This window comes from Capricornis sumatraensis, chromosome 19, assembly GCF_032405125.1.
Source record: "Capricornis sumatraensis isolate serow.1 chromosome 19, serow.2, whole genome shotgun sequence".
NCBI lineage: Eukaryota > Metazoa > Chordata > Mammalia > Artiodactyla > Bovidae > Capricornis > Capricornis sumatraensis.
In genome coordinates, this window is record NC_091087.1 from 18,455,392 (window position 1) to 18,472,915 (window position 17,524).

The following is a 17,524-nucleotide window of genomic DNA, read 5'->3' on the forward strand; positions in this document are numbered from 1 at the left end:
TGAAAAACACTCAGGTGAGAAGATTTTCTTCAGAACTTTATATATAAAAATGTGCTTAGAGGAAAAACTCACACAAAAATGCTAGGAAATTACAAACAGTAATGCATAATCATATCATGTGAGCCTGATAAATTCAATCCTTATAAAAGCTGCTTTATCTATACCAGAGTACTTATGCAAGAAACACCAAAAATTAATACTGAGACAACAGTTTTCAGTAAGTCTTTAGAAGGCAGTCACTAAAAAGATTTGATCCAAGACACTCAAAGTTATAGGGACAAATCTGTATTAGGATCTAAGATATTAATTATGCTTCCAATTGAAGTTGATCAGAGCTTGAAACTGGCAGAACATGAAACCGAGCTCAAATCTGTATAATACAACCAATGAAATGCTATGATCCAAGATAACCAAAGTCGCAAGAAAAAGTTAATATCATCTGTCTAAAACATTAATTATGCTCACAACCGAATTTGGAGAGAGCTTGAAAACCGGCAGATTTTGAAACCAAGCCCAACCAAACCTAACTGCTTCAACAGAAGACATTTCAATGGACACTTCAGAAGTGGCAAACTCAGTGAAGAACACATAGTAATATAGCCAATTTAACAAGCAATTTAAAAGCCCTCATACTAGTAGCTTAAATAATAATATCAATAACAGGGTTTTGCCAATTGATACCCAATTCAGAACTGAAACTCTGACAAATAGGCTTCTTTTAGGTCCAAAAACACACCAAAAGATTATAAATTAGAGTCTTTTTAAAATAATGTTTTCAAGACTGATTCTATTCTTTCTTATCCCCTACAACTCAAGCAACAGAGGACATTACCTGAGTGACTCCTGGTTCTTATCGGAGTGGAACAAGGCCCACCCATAAGTTCACGATCTAATGCTAAGAGCGGAGCAAGGAGCAAAGCGCTGTTAAGCATACTAGAAATGTGCAGAAATGGACCTGGAACGGTATTTAATGAGGCATTAATCCCACGGTCTATACAAATGAAGCCAGTGAAGAGGAAAAGCAAAAGGAAGGGAAGTGACAACAAAAATTAAAGAATCAAAAAGAGAAAAATGAACATAAGACCATGCCCATACCCTTACCCTCAAGACGAAACCAGCTACCTTCTAGAATGACCAAAACCAAACAAGCAAATGCAAAAAACGGACAACACAAAGTGCTGGCAAGGAAGCTGAGCAACTGGAACTTTCCTGTTTGCTGACAGGAATGCAAACCGGTACAAACACTTAGGAAAACTGTTCCGCAGTTTCCTATACATTTAAACATATACTTACCATATGGCCCAACAACAAAACTTACAGGCATTCACTCAAAAAAAAAAAAAATTCAAACAGCTATCCATACAATTGAAACATATCTGTTTATGAAAGCTGTATTCAAAAATCATCGAAAACTTAACACAACCCCACTCTCCCAAAACCAGTAAATGGCTTTTAAAGATAGGGTACATTCATATAATGGGACAGCATGCAGCAATAAAAAGGAATAAGCTTCTAATACACAAACTGACGTGGATATCGACATAAAAATGTTAAGTGAAAGAAGCGAAACACAAACGGCTATGTACTGTGTGATACCATCTTTTATGACATTGTAGGAAAGGGAAACTGGACGGAAGAAATACGATCAGTGGTGGCTGGGGAAAGAAGACAATTAACTATAAAAGAGAACAAGGGAACTTTGGTGGGTGATAAGAAACAGTCTCTATCGTGATCTGTGGTGGTGGCTGCATGACTGTGTCTCAAACTCAAGACAACTATTTATCTCCAAAGGGTAAATTTTAGCCTATAGTACACCGCAATAAAACTGGCCATAAAAAAACTGAACGAACTGGATTTTACCCAAGTTACAGGGCAGTTCTTCAAAACAAACCGAAATGATACAGTTCACTCGAGTACTTCCTGGTCCCTGCCAGTCCAGCTGCGGTGGAGAGTCAGTCGCAGAGCAGTGGCACTCTTTCAATCTTACAAATCCCTCAAACATCACCGACAGCCCTTTGCACTGTATTTCACGAATGCCTCACGATGTTCTAAGAGGGACTTGCTGCGTTGCTGTTGCTTAGTTGCTCAGTCGTGTCTCTCTGTGACCTCATGGACTGTAGTGCGTCAGGCTCCTCCATCGTCCAGGAGGCAAGAATACTGGAGTGCACTGCCATATCCTTCTCCAGGGGATCTTCCCATCTAAGGGATCACACTCACGTCTCCTGCACTGCAGGCGGATTCTTTACCCCTGAGCCACCAGGGAAACACGATACTGGTAAAGTACGTGTGTGCTTAGTCGCGCCATCGTGTCTGAATCTTTGAGACCCCATAGAGACTGGAGCCCACCAGGCTCCTCTGTCCAGGGGATTTTTCAGGCAAGAATACTGGAGTGGGCTGCCATTTCCTCCCCAGGAGATCTTCGCAACCCAAGGATCGAATCTGCATCTCCTATGTCTTCTCCATTGCATACAGATTCTTTACCCGCTGAGCTATGGTGGTGCCCGCTGGTAAAATGAGTCTGATCTAGATGCCGGAAGAGAGTCTGATCTCCCAGTGAAGCATATTTCTTAGCAGCCCCAACCTTCCACCTCCTCCCTGCTCCTCACAGTCCACCCACTCACAGGCAGCGGTCTCCGAAGTTGAGTGCATGCATCTCAGTGTGGGCAGGAATTAAAGAACAGAACTTCTACATATATTTATCTTTATTTTTAAGTTGAGAAGCATTAATTATTACTAAAATTTAATATGCAGGTTGATTCACTCACTTGACAATATTTATTGAACCAAGAATTTGTGCTAGGAATGGGTCAAAGTGTTAGCAAGGCCACAATGGACTGAAGTCCCTGGACTCAGGAGGTGTGTGTCCTGAAGGAGGGGACAGATAAGAACTTATAATAAAAATACAACACAAACAAACCAAAAAGTATTTGCATGCAATTCCCCTAGTGAAAGGCACTAATAAAGCCACAAAAGGGAAGAGAATGTGGTCCCCACACCTAATCCTCTGAGGGAAAAATGGAAATTTCACAGTACAGAGATCACAGGCTCTCAGGATATGTGTGCTGCAAAGTGAAAGGTAGGGTGTGTGTGTGTATGCACGTGTGTCACACACCTGGCTAAAGAAATTTTAAAATGTTATCAAGTTTCCCTGAAAAAGATCCTTGCAAAGAAACTATGAGCTAAAGAGAACGCTGATAATTAAGTAGAGGCAAAAGTAATAGAGTTGTAATTACACTCCCAAAGTGAGCTTTCTTTTTAATTAAACAATTAAGTGATTAAAATAATTAAAGATTCCATGTTTAACCACACTGCTCTTAGTAATAAGTATTTAGTTCTCCATAACTCAGGTGACAGTAAAAGGATTCTTGATATTTATAGTAGGTTTTAAGATGTTTAGATACTGAAAATTCCGTCTCCCTCTCATCCTCCCTTTTTAGACTGTTTTTATGAAGGCCTAATTTATAGCAGAGAAAATTCACCCATTTTTAAGTGCATAATTGAGTGAATAATATTAGTCAACTTTTATAGCTATGTAATTATCTCCATAATCTACTTGAGAATAGTCATCCTTCCTTTTCAACCTCTTTTTAATGCTAATTAAAATGTATATAGGGCCTCTCTGGTAGCTCAGCTGGTAAAGAATCTGCCTGCAATGCAGGAGACTCAAGTTTGATTCCTAGGTCAGAAAGATGCCCTGGAGAAGGAGTAGGCTCCCCACTCCAGTATTCTTGGGCTTCCCTGGTGGCTCAGACGGCAATGAAGCCACCTGCAATACGGGAGACCTGGGTTTGATCCCTGGATTGGGAAGATCCCCTGGAGGAGGGCATGGAAAGCCACTCCAGTATTCCTGCCTGGAGAATCCCCATGGACACACGGCTGAGTGACTAAGCGCAGCACAGCACACAGTATATAAGAGCCATGCGTATGCAGTCTATGGATAAACAAATGCATACTCGGGGGAGGTGTTCTAAAATATTTAATACTCAAGAGGCATGAAGCAAAAGCCTGCAGCATATGGCCTTAGGGTGAAGCAAAAGCATGCAGTATTATGGCATTAGGATGAACCAAAAGCATGCAGTATATGGCATTCGGGCCCCAGTCACTGTGGCCCCATACACAGGCCACCCTGACTTGGTCCCTTTATCTTCCTTTTACGCCTTCATTATCTCTATGGAACACCCAGTGTCTCTCTCTGCACTAGAGTAGCGTGCCTGTGACCCACGGTAAAATCAGGGGAAGAACACACACAGGGCCCTTGTGGAGACAAGTGTTTGGCAATCACACCATCACAGGTGGACTCTGCAGCAGAGTCAGTGTCTCCGGGCTAGACCTGGAGATCTGAAATCAATGAGATAAGATAACAGCCAGCCTCCAAGATCCCAGGGTGAGAGAGCGTTACAAATCAGTGTGACTGGTATCTGACTACCAAGCAGTCTTATGAATAATCAAGAAGAAACCACTCGGTTCCAGAAACTGCCGTGCACTTCCTGAACAACAACTTTTATGTAAAAGATAATGAGAAGCAGGCCTTCCTTTTGAGGAACTGATCAAAACTCAGGACTAAATTCAGAGTCCCTCTCTCCCCACCTAACCTAACAGTCTGTTCCATTATCATTTTAGCTTCACCTTTTTACACTTTGCTACCTTTCACCTTCATTCTTTTCTTTAAAAAGAAAATTTTGGACCGAGAATCAGCTTCTCGACTCCTCGACTCTTCCTCAGCTTCGGCCTCCTCGCCTCCTCTCCAGCCTCCACCATGTCCATCAGGGTGACCCAGAAGTCCTACAAGGTGTCCACGTCTGCCCCCAGGTCCTTCAGCAGCCGCTCCTACACCAGCGGGCCCGGCTCCCGCATCAGCTCCTCGGCCTTTTCCCGAGTGGGCAGCAGCAGCAGCTTTCGGGGTGGCCTGGGCACCAGCATGAGTATGGCTGGAAGCTACGGCGGGGCCCCAGGTTTGGGGGGCATCACAGCTGTCACCGTGAACCAGAGCCTGCTGAGCCCCCTCAAGCTGGAGGTGGACCCCAACATCCAGGCCGTCCGCACCCAGGAGAAGGAGCAGATCAAGACCCTCAACAACAAATTTGCCTCCTTCATCGACAAGGTGCGGCACCTGGAGCAGCAGAACAAGGTTCTGGAGACCAAATGGAACCTCCTGCAGCAGCAGAAGACTGCCCGGAGCAACATAGACAACATGTTTGAGAGCTACATCAACAGCCTCCGTCGGCAGCTGGAAACTCTGGCCCAGGATAAGCTGAAGCTGGAAGTGGAGCTTGGCAACATGCAGGGGCTGGTGGAGGACTTCAAGACCAAGTATGAGGATGAAATCCAAAAGCGCACAGACATGGAGAATGAATTTGTCATCATCAAAAAGGATGTGGATGAAGCTTACATGAACAAGGTAGAGCTGGAGTCCCGCCTGGAAGGGCTGACTGATGAGATCAACTTCTACAGGCAACTGTATGAAGAGGAGATCCGTGAGATGCAGTCTCAGATTTCTGACACGTCCGTGGTCCTGTCCATGGACAACAACCGCAACCTGGACCTAGACGGCATCATCGCTGAGGTCAAGGCCCAGTATGAGGAGATCGCCAACCGCAGCCGGGCGGAGGCCGAGACCATGTACCAAATCAAGTATGAGGAGCTACAGACACTGGCTGGGAAGCACGGGGATGACCTTCGTCGCACGAAGACGGAGATTTCTGAGATGAACCGGAACATCAGCCGTCTCCAGGCTGAGATCGAGGGTCTCAAAGGCCAGAGGGCTTCCCTGGAGGCTGCCATCGCTGACGCTGAGCAGCGTGGTGAGATGGCTGTCAAGGATGCTCAGGCCAAGCTGGCTGAGCTCGAGGCCGCTCTGAGGAACGCCAAGCAGGACATGGCACGGCAGCTGCGCGAGTACCAGGAGCTCATGAATGTCAAGCTGGCCCTGGACGTGGAAATTGCCACCTACAGGAAGCTGCTGGAGGGCGAGGAGAGCCGGCTGGAGTCTGGGATGCAGAACATGAGTATCCACACCAAGACCACCAGTGGCTACGCAGGTGGATTGACTTCGGCCTATGGGACCCCTGGCTTCAACTACAGCCTGAGCCTGGCCTCTGGTGGGGGCCCCGGCTCCTTCAGCCGCACCAGTTCCAAGGCTGTGGTTGTGAAGAAGATTGAGACCCGCGATGGGAAGCTGGTGTCTGAGTCCTCTGATGTCCTGTCCAAGTGAAAGGCTCTTGCGGTCCCTCCCAGCCTTCCCCCGCTCACTGGCTCCTGCAGATGGGGCTGTGCGGGGGAGCATCTGCATGGGAGACCTGAGGTTTCGCCCCTGTCCTCCACCCACACCTGGGGGGAGTTGACTGCCTGGGGTTGCCCCTTTTGCCCATGACCCCACCTAAAAACCAATGTAAGCGTCTTTTTCAGAATAAATCCAATTTGAGTTATCTTTTTTTTCAGAATAAAGCTTCAGTTGGCTCTGCCAACCCGCTAAAAAAAAACAAAAAAATAAAAAATTAAAAAAAAAAAAAAATAAAAAGAAAATTTTGGAGCGGAGGTTGTATTTATTGGTGGCGCATCATAAAATCCTTAAGAAAAATGAAAAGGCCAATTGGGTATGGATAACCGGGTGGATTAACAGCTTACCTCCGAGGGCTTATAAACCAACTCCTATCTTAAATATCTGACACGCGTGAAATACATATTGTCTCAACAACTACTAACATAACCAGGTAGCCAATGTTATTATTCCCATCTTACAGAGAAGAAAAGAATGTGCAAAGAAGCTAAGTAGTCCTGCTGGAAGGCAGGGAGTTAGTTAAGTGTCAGAGGCAGAATCGGAACCCAGGACATGGGAATCCACAGTTTGCTTTCTTAATCACACATTCTAATGTCTCCCAACTCAGAGACTAGGATAGGACGGGGATGCTAACTGCAGGGCCATGGCAGGCCAATGGCAACTCACTTATGCAAGTGGAGGTGGGCACTGGGACCCAGGAGCGGCAAGGCGCATCTGACCAGTCTCCATCTATCAGGCAGAGAACCCAGCCATTCCAGGGAGGAAAGCTTGGATCTGCTCACTGTTACCAGATTCAGCTCTCGGGAAGCAACAGTTTAACTACTCAACTCATCATTCAAGGCACACAGGTGGTCTCAACATTATGCTAACTACAGCTGAGTCCCATCACTCATGAATTCTGTACTTGTGACTTTGCCCAGTAGCACTTTCTAGGTCCATTCACGAACATGCACAGGGTGACAAAAAGTTGGAGTCGCCCAACCAATACACACATTCCCAATCAAGGCTGAGCAAGGCAACGTTCTCCCTTCCTGTCTCAGATCTCACACTGTAAACAAATAACCTTTAAGGCAACAAAGGTCCATCTAGTCAAGGCTATGGTTTTTCCAGTAGTCATGTATGGATGTGAGAGTTGGACTGTGAAGAAGGCTGAGCGCCGAAGAATCGATGCTTTTGAACTGTGTGTGGTGTTGGAGAAGACTCCTGAGAGTCCCTTGGACTGCAAGGAGATCCAACCAGTCCATTCTAGAGGAGATCAGCCCTGGATGGTCTTTGGAGGGAATGATGCTAAAGCTGAAACTCCAGTACTTTGGCCACCTCATGCGAAGAGTTGACTCATTGGAAAAGACTCTGATGCTGGGAGGGATTGGGGGCAGGAGGAGAAGAGGACGACAGAGGATGAGATGGCTGGATGGCATCACCGACTCGATGGACATGAGTTTGAGTGAACTCCGGGAGTTGGTGATGGACAGGGAGGCCTGGCGTGCTGTGATTCATGGGGTCGCAAAGAGACGGACACGACTGAGTGACGGAACTGAACTGAAGGTGTCAGTTTTTCAGTTTTTGCTTTTCCTTGGTCATCCTGTTGTTCGTAATGGCCCCAGACATAGTGTTATAGTGAATAATGAGAATCAACTATATGTCTCTTTGGATAGGCATTTTTGTCCAGTCAGTATTCAGCCAAAATCCCAACTGTAGAATGTGTCCTGTTCTGCTCCACCAACAGGTTTATGGTCACAAAGATTTAAGTCAAGATTCTATTTTGTACTATAAAGAAGAGAAAAATAATCTGTTTTTCCATAACACAATACAAACCTTTTAAAGTACACTTTAAGAGGCAATAAATATTTCAAATGCATATTAAGTGGAAGCTATAAACACAGAAGCTATGACTTATATAAATCTTGTAATCACTGCTTAATTTGTTTTCACAATGAAAATTAGGAGCCAGTTTACAGACCATTGATTTTGACCATTGATCTAGGACAATACATTTCCAGCAATGTCCTAGTCATCTCCCAGAAGAAAAAGTTCATATTCTAAGTTGCTATAGGACAGACTGGGGAATACAACACCCAGAACACAGTACACACACACACACTGCACAAATTAAAAGTGCAACCTTCAAGCAATTCTTAGCAGAGCAAGCTCAGTTAGCAAACACCACACATGCTAAAGGGTACAAAGAAATAATGTAATGATAACTGCATAATAATAATACTACGAAGTTTCCCTTGCTGATACTTAATAACACTAAAGTATTTTATGTGACATTAACCAAAAATTCCTTAAGTATAATTAATTTTTTTATGTTTTAAAATAAGCTAAATTGGGACTTCCCTGGTGCTCCAGTGCCTTAGACTCCACGCAAAGCAGGGGGCTCGGGTTCAATCCCTGGTGGGGGAACTAGATCCCACATGCTGAAACCAAAAGAACCCACATGCCCCAACTAAGACCCAGTGTGACCAAATAAATAAATAATATTTTTTTAAAGAATAATAAAATAGCTAAATTTCTCTGAATAAAAAATAGATTATATTGCTCAAGGAAAATGTATAATGACAATAATTAAAGAGAAAGAACATAAGTCATTAACTTATTAATTTCCCAAAAGTAATGAAATATTTGTTCAATCAGATGGGTTGACATATATAAGAGTTATGTTTTTCAAACTCCTGAAATAAATACTTTCTCCTATTCAACAAAGTTTTATAACCTCACATAGAACACCGTCTTAAACAAGATGCTCCATCCAAAGTTATGCATAATGGGAAACACGTTTAACTAGTTTCACACTTGACCTTGGCTCAAAGGCCAAGAAGTGATTATCATCAGTTTTAAACTATGGCACAAATTCATTCCTAAAAGGCATAAGTACCTGTTAAGCAGGGATTTTATTTAATCACCTAGTATACGATTAGCAAAACTATTCCTTTTATTAACATGATCTAATACTGTCTATGTCCATTAACACAGATGCTATTTGGAATATCAAAGAATCAACCTCGGATGCTAGGACTTCACAAGATCGGGCAACAGTACAAACACCTCATGGTTGGGTGGAAGAGAATAAACAACAGTTCCTGGATGGGTACTATGTTCCTGGTACTCAGTACATGTCACCAACTTAATTATATGATAGTCATAAAGATCCTGCAGGAATTATGAGTAATCATCGAAGGCTCTACTTAACACATTAACTTGCCCTCTGCCAACAGGTCTGCTTTCACTGGCAGAATTGTCACTGAAACCCGTAGCTGCCTAGCTCAGGATCCATGTGCTTTGTACTCCGCCAGACCGTTTTACCAGTCAAGTAATAAAGTCATCAACTAAATTAACATTTTGAAGGTGGAATGAAATACGGAGCTTTCTCTGAGTCTCTGCCTCTCTCCCAAGCCTCTGTGCTCTGCAATTTCTCTTGTGCAACCCCAGAGCCAGGGTCTTAGCAAAGGAGAGACAGAACTCTCCGTAAAGGCTCCTGCACTGCTTGTAGGAAAAAGTTCAGTCCTTCATGTGGCATTTGAAACCCCACTGACTACTGGGCTACAACCTCTAAGCCCAGGCATTCCACAGGCGGTGGAAAGCGAGAGAAGATGAGAGGTCAGACCGAAAAGGACAGGAACAGTCAAGAAGGACACCAGCCTATGAAGAGGGCTCCGCCCTATGATCAAGAGATGAGATGATGCCAACAGCTGAACATCAGGAATGCAGAGTTTGCCTTGTCTCAGTGGGCAGCCTACAGCCGTGGGAAGGACAGATTAAGGCCATGCAGCATTATCAAGTTGAATACAGCATGCTGGAGGAAGCCCCACTGGATACAGAGTTGGAGAGTAATTTTTCACAGACTTAATATCTCCACTGAGATCCTCAGTGACCAGAATCACCAGAAAGGGTCCAGCAAGATTCTGCAGGTAGGCAAAATAGAGACGATGAGGGTAGAAGCTGGGCTGACTAAAGTGGGCCAGGCATAGAAGAAGCGTGGCGTCTTTTCATATATTCCTCAGAAAAGGCAAATGACCTAGCTGGTGACCAGCACAAGGGGGCCAGAGGGATTGAGAGAGATAAAGGACAACAAGATCAGAGGCTGCTTACCAAAGGTAAGGGATCTGGAAAGGGCAATAATCTGGCAATTACAGGTTACACTAGAATCATCTGGTTTCCCTGGTGGCTCGACAGCAAAGAATCCACCTGCAAGGTGGAAGACCTGGGTTTGATCCCTGAACTGGGACGATTCCCCTGGAGAAGGGAATGGCTACCCACTCCAGTATTCTTGCCTGGAAAAGTCCATGGACAGAGGAGCCTGGTGGGCTGCAGTCTACTGTCCTATCCCACAGTAAGGCAGAAATGACTTCATTGGCACAAGTGACCAAGTAAGCCCAGGTATGCTCTTCTCAGTGGCAGAGATTTTTGAGTCAGTCTTTTCAAGTAATCAAAACCCTCAAAACTCAGGTATCCTTACTCAGGGCTTACAGTAAGACCCTGAACAACAGGGTGATTAGGTTTCAAAGAAGCAGGGGCAGCACATTTCTACATTCCTTATGTGAAAACCTTAGACCAGGTTGGTTCCAGAATATAGAACTTAAAATTTTAGAAGGTGTTGTATGTTAAACAACCAAAACGGTATTTGAGTCAGCATCCCATAGTTAAACATAATAAGATTCCCCCTAAATGTGATAGAAACCAAACAGCTTCCTGAGAGTAAAGGTCAAGAATTTGCTACCAAATGGCTCAGACTTAAAAGAATCGGCCTGCAACGCCCAAGACCTGGGTTTAATTCCAGGGTCAGGAGGATCCCCGGAAGAAGGGCATGGTAACCCACTCCAGTATTCTGGCCTAGAGAATTCCATGGACCGAGGAGCCTAGCAAGCTACAGTTCATGGAATCACAAAGAGTCAGACACAACCGAGCAATTAACATCCATAATTTTAAAAAAGAGAGAGAACTTTCCATTTTCAAAAGAAAAAAAAACAGTTTTGAAATTCTGGATAAGACTTAAGAAGCATCAGTAGCAGCTGCAGGAATAGAAACAGAAACAGACGTGAAACATGAACTTTTTCATCCTGTCACCACCCCCATACCAGGCACTGAACACACTATAACATGTTATGAAGAACGGGGAAGTCAGCGAGTTTAGCACGACCATTAACAGAAGACTCCCCTTCCAGCCTCCCTGTGTGGCGTCTGAGCACCTTCTCATGGTGCATTTGCATGGAGAATCCTGCAAATCCAAGAAGGACTCCGGGCTGGAGAGGGAGTTCCCAGGGTGGACTGAGCAAGCCCCGTGGAGGGACCGACACAGCCTTGAGACGTGCATAGAAAACACTGGAACATCCATTCTGACCCATCTCATGTGTCTTTTTTTAATTCCTATTTTTGTGAACGTTTAATAATATATGTACTATCACTATCACAGCACACGTACATAATTTATAAGTAAATATTGGGTGTGCCTGCTCAAAAAGTGTCTGCTAATAGGATGTATGATCAAAAAAGCAAGGTAAAACCATTTCTAGAGCTCCTGGACAATGAAATGCTTTAATCTGCTGAAAAAAAAAGGCAAAAAAAGCCTGCAATACTAAGAAAAGAATTTGTTTCTCCCCTTTAGGCAATGACTATTTTCAGAACTGGGTGTCTTCTTTCAGAAAAAGAACTATCCGGTAACAACATAATACAAACCAGACAGACAAGCCAAAACAGACAACAAGCTTGTTTAAAAAAAAAATCCAAGTGTGACTTCAAACAGGTTAGCACTGCTGCCACCTCTGGAAAAGGGCGTTTCCCTTGAGGAATTTTAATAAATGTCTCAAACTTAAAATTTCAACCCTGTCTCAAGTTTACTCTAACATTTACAGACTACACTATACACTGTTCCTGTTGCTTCTTCCGGCCCATTCATATAATTTGCATTTTCACAAGTAGACACAGATGTTCTTCTCTGTACCCAGGTGATGAGGCAGAAGTACGGAAAAACACACACACACACACACACACACACCAATTTGCATCTCCTCTGAGAGAGAAGGGGGTTTCCCCAGTGGCTCACCAGGTAAGGAATCTGCCTGCAATGCAGAAAACACAGGTTTGATCCCTGGGTTGCGAAGGCCCCTTGTAGAAGGGAATGGCAACCCACTCGAATTTTCTTGCCTGAAAAACCCCACGGGCAGAGAAGCCTGGTGGGCTACAGTCCATGGGGTTGCAGTCAGACACAACTGAGCAACTAGGCACAACTAAGAGAGAAGTCACTCATTATTAGAGCAGGAATTCAAGCTCACATCACAAGATAGATCTGTTTACCATAAAGGAGTTAGAGAAATCTGGTTCACTGAAGCCTTAATTTAGCTGTGGCACCGTGAATAACACACATGGTTAGAAACCCTCACCAGCTGAGGCACACCAAAAGGTCAACATGCCAAATGGACCATAAATATTCCTTCAAGGATGGCATTTCCAAAACAACACAAGTTTTCTTTGTAATGCCTTCAGTTCATGGCCGTGAAAACACGGCCTGATGCAGATGCAAAATATACAGAAGATAAAATTAAATTCGGTCTGGTGTATCATGCACTCTGAAAGTTCTTTTAAATGGACTCCCAGGAGCAGCTTCCCAAGCCTACTTGACCTCTTGTATTACATCCATCAATTCAGAGGCCAGGTCAATGAGGAGCATCTGATCTTTTGAAGTGGGCTATATATGCATGGGGAGGGGGGTGGTCGACAGAGCCACTTCACAGAGGAAGGGGGAACGTGAGAAGTGACCTCCAAGTGACCGGGAGGAGAAGAAACACTGGCTACTTGGGGAAGAGAATTCCAGACAGACAGGCGAGCCCATGCAAAGCCCAAATCCAAAAGCATGCTCGCTGATACCTAGAAGAGCAAAGAAGTCAATATAACCAGACCTGCAGGACCCAGTGAAGCAGGTAGAGATGACATCAGAGAAGAGGCTGGCTCAACCAAGACTTTAGATTTTAAGTGAGCTGGGAAGTCCGTGCAGCAAGGAGGAACAGATGATGGAAGGTGGGTCAGAGTTTAGATCTTATGTGGTGTGTAATCTAAGGATCACACTGGGTGCTGTGGAGACTGTCCCACACAAGAGTCAGAGGAGTGAGATGAGCTTAAAGGATCAAAGGTTCTTTGGTTTATTTCCCTTTTACATTTTAGGTTTTCTGGTTATTCAGATTCCAATAAAGCTTAAGGAAATGGCAACGCACTCAAGTATTCTTGCCTAGAAAATCCCATGGACAGAGGAGCCCGGCAGGCTACAGTCCACGGGGTCACACAAGAGTTGGACACAATCTAGTGATGAAACAGGAAACAGTAAACCCTATATCCCACATCTTACATTATCCACTGTCTAATCCATCCATGCAGGAAATGCGAACCTGAGAAAGTTCCACTTTCTCTCAACTTAACCTCACTGAGAATTACTCTCACTGAAAACACACCAATCCCTGAGCCAGCTAGCTGCCTTCCTGATATTCACCAGTGATATTTTAACAGCCCATCAACCTAGACAATGCCACGCAAATGTTTACAAGTTATTTACAGGGACTTTTTTTTTTGAATGAAAGGAGCCCCATATTTTGTAGGGGAACAGCTTAAGGACAAAGAAAAGTATTTCATCAATAAGAGCTGTTATTCCTCCAACAGACATGGGAGGAGGGGCCGGGTGTGTGTATTTTACTCCTGCCATCTGTCAAAAATTGTTCTGGACACTCAAATGTGGTCGTGAGGAAGAGACAAAACTCTTCACGGGAAGAAAAGATTTGTCCCTCGTGAAACTCACACTGTTAAACATCCACAGACAGAGAAGTCCGGCAGCAAAGTCAACAGAGGACACGTTGCCAAGATCATGCCATCACTGCCAAATAGTGTACTAACCCCTAAATGCTGAGTGATTAATTCCTTCAGAATAGCTCCCCCAACTTTGTTCTTCTTCCCGTCTCCTGTGCAAAGATTACTGGAACAGCCAGTTGTTAAACTGCCCTGGTTTCAGGGCAGTGCCCAGCATGGAGGTGGTCCCAGCCTCCACCGGCTCTTCCTTAAAACCATCCAGCATAAAGCCCAGAGACCTCCTGCAGTTCCTCCTAATGAAACACCCCAGGATTCCTCATCATAGCGTACACTCTCCCTACTTGGAGGTCTTTACCTAAATGGAATTTATCACTACCCAGGGAGAAGGCAATGGCACCCCACTCCAGTACTCTTACCTGGAAAATCCCATGGGCAGAGGAGCCTGGTAGGCTGCAGTCCATGGGGTCGCGAAGAGTCAGACATGACCATGACCGACTGACTTCACTTTCACTCTTCACTTTCATGCACTGGAGAAGGAAATGGCAACCCACTCCAGTGTTCTTGCCTGGAAAATCCCAGGGACGGAGGAGCCTGGTGAGCTGCAGTCTATGGGGTCGCACAGAGTCGACTGAAGCAACTTAGCAGCAGCAGGGGCTTCCCAGGTGGCTCAATGGGTAAAGAAACTACCTGTAATGCAGGAGACCTGGGTCTGATCGCTGGGTCGGGAAGATCCCCTGGAGAAAGGAATGGCAACCCACTCCAGCAACTCTTGCCTGGAGAAGCCCATGGACAGAGGAGCCCAGTCGTCCATAGGGTCGCAAAGAGTCAGACAATACTGAGCCGCGAAGCACACAGGGAAAACAGGTACAAATAAATAATTATCAAAACATTACTATGTCAAATGGTGATAGGGCTATGACAAAAACAAAACTGCTAAAAAAGAAAACAACTAACAGTTAACTTTATAGCCATTTATATCTAAACGGTTGTTAATAACAAAGATCTCCCTCCCACAGAGGAAAATCTCTCTACTTGAAACAGTAACAAATCTAAAAAAGACTTTCTGCTTCTCTCTCAGGTCTCCAAGCTGTCTGGCTGGCCAAACTTGAAACTTCCCAGCCTTCGGTAAAGATATGTTAGAAATCATTTCAGTCAACAGTCCTGATTAGACGGATCATCTCCCCAGGAAACGCAGTGTGCAGCTATAAGATGAAAATGCTAGGGACTATTTTCAAAAGTATTCACCTGTGCTATCTTCTGAGAGTCGTCTTTAGAAAGAGGAGGAAGAACTTGTCTGATCCCCCAGTGGGTGATTCAGAAAAGTTATGTTTCCATGGATCTCAGCTTTGCCATGCCTGGCATTACATTACGGACCTTTCCCAAGTATAATACATCTTTCATAAAAATGCCAGATTAAACCTATCTGAAAACCTCAAGTTTTAGAAAATGATACAGTGACACTTGAAATTACAAGCAATGCAACAGAGTTTGAACCTTCTCTCTGGTTAAAGTCATTAGTTTCTACATGAAGAGTCATGAATCATCCAAGGCTGTGTTCAGTGATAAAGTCATGTTTGCTCTTAAAAGGACAAGAATGACAATTTAAATTCACTCATTCATTCCTCCATCCAACAAATATGTCCACAACTTAGTATTTACCAGAATATAAAACCTGTGTTTTCTTAACATTAGTATAATACACTTGAGTTTCGTTGATTTCAATTTCATCCATGTATGAAATAACTGCCAATTAAACAGTGATGGAACTTAAATATGCTATGAAACAAGAGCAACAATAAGCAGAAGCAATTATAAAGTAACTAAAAGAACATCCAAATACTATGAAGAAAGTGCTGTCAGCAAGCCACCATCGAGGTATTTACACCTCCTGTCATATCGCCCCCGCTGCCCCATCGTTTCAGCGCACACATGTGCAACCTCGGCTTACACAGTTTGGAATTCAAGTCACTGAAGGTGAAAGTAAACAGTGAGTTCCAGAGCATGAAGAGCCACGTTAAAAGCAGATGTTGGTTTCAACCCACCAATGAGCTAAAATAACACCAGAGAAACTTTCTTTTTCCATCTTTGGATTTTAAGAGTTACAACTGTATGGATACTGCAAAAATCTGTGACATGAAAAGACAAGGAAGTATCATACTATTCATGCTTCATGATTTTTTTTTTTTAAACTGGGTACAATGGTAATGAGGATATGATATTTTCCCTTAGGTTTTAGTTCAAGGACTAAAATATACACATAATCATTCTGATGCACTCAGTTTGGTACAATTTCAATACAGAGTCATCTATGAGGTATTAAGGATAAGATGCTGGTGGAGCATCTCAGATGGACCAACCCATCATGGTAAGAGCATCAATCGAGGAAACGGTAATCGGAATGGAGACGAGGGGGCTGGTCCAGAAGGTGAATTATGTGACCTGTTGCTTCTGTGTGTTGGGTGGGCAGGAGTGAGGCAAAAGCAGATGTGAACAATGTCTTGACTGGCCGCAGGAAACGCAGTGGAAACTACCAGTGAACACAAAGAACAAGAGCCATTTGCAGAAAACAAGATGAACTCCACACTGAATATCTTCTACTGACAAGTTATCAAACTGGACACAGACTAAACAGCCTCACCGGTTGTCCAAACTTAAGAGTTTAAGAAAAAGGTTTGGATAAAAATGAGGGGGACAGGGGCTTCCCTGGTGGCTCAGTGGTAAAGAATGCACCTGTCAATGCAGAGGACCAGGGTTCGATCCCTGGTCTGGGGAATTCTCCATGCCGAGGAGCAACTACACCCGTGTGCCACAACTGCAGAAGGCTGTGCACCCTGGAGCCCGTGCTCCACCAGAGGAGGGACCACCACAATCAGAAGCCCCTGCGCTGCAACTAGAGAGAAGTCCACACAGCAAGGAAGACCCAGCACAGCCAAGAAATCAATCAATAAAATTATCTTTAAAAAAAAGAAAAGAATCAGAGGAAGATAGGAATCCTCCCCGCTTCCCGAGCCAGGGCATAAAGTAAAAAGAGAACAGAATTAAGGACACAACCATAGGGATCACATATTTTCAATAGCAGCATAGAGAAAAGAGAATTCACAATACAAGCTGAGCAGTCTCCAGAGAGGTACAAGAGTCAGGCAGAAAGAGGGAGCAAAATCAAAGAAGATGAAAGAGGGAACAGTTTCAAAGAGGGAATGACCAACCATTTCAAATATTTCAGAGACGTAATCTGAAGAAAGCTAAGCGGCATCCACTGTTGGGCTCAGCTGCAGAGAATCTGTCTGCAGTGCAGAAGTCACAGGAGATACAGGTTTGAACCCTGGGCTGGGAAGACTCCCCTGGAGGAGGAAATGGCCACCCACTCCAGTATTCATGCCTGGAAAATTCCATGGACAGAATCGTGGGCTGTCCACAAACTGGTGGGCTAGAGTCCATGGGGTCACAAAGAGTCGG

The 17,524-nt window shown here is 44.2% G+C and overlaps 1 protein-coding gene across 1 annotated transcript; it reads left to right on the forward strand.

Moving 5' to 3' along the window:
* The first annotated feature begins 4,705 nt into the window (after positions 1-4,705).
* Positions 4,706-6,450, forward strand: LOC138094840 (keratin, type II cytoskeletal 8). The gene has a single exon (XM_068990821.1). The coding sequence runs from the start codon at positions 4,757-4,759 to the stop codon at positions 6,209-6,211; it is 1,455 nt and encodes a 484-aa protein (XP_068846922.1). The 5' UTR covers positions 4,706-4,756; the 3' UTR covers positions 6,212-6,450.
* The last annotated feature ends 11,074 nt before the right edge of the window (positions 6,451-17,524 follow it).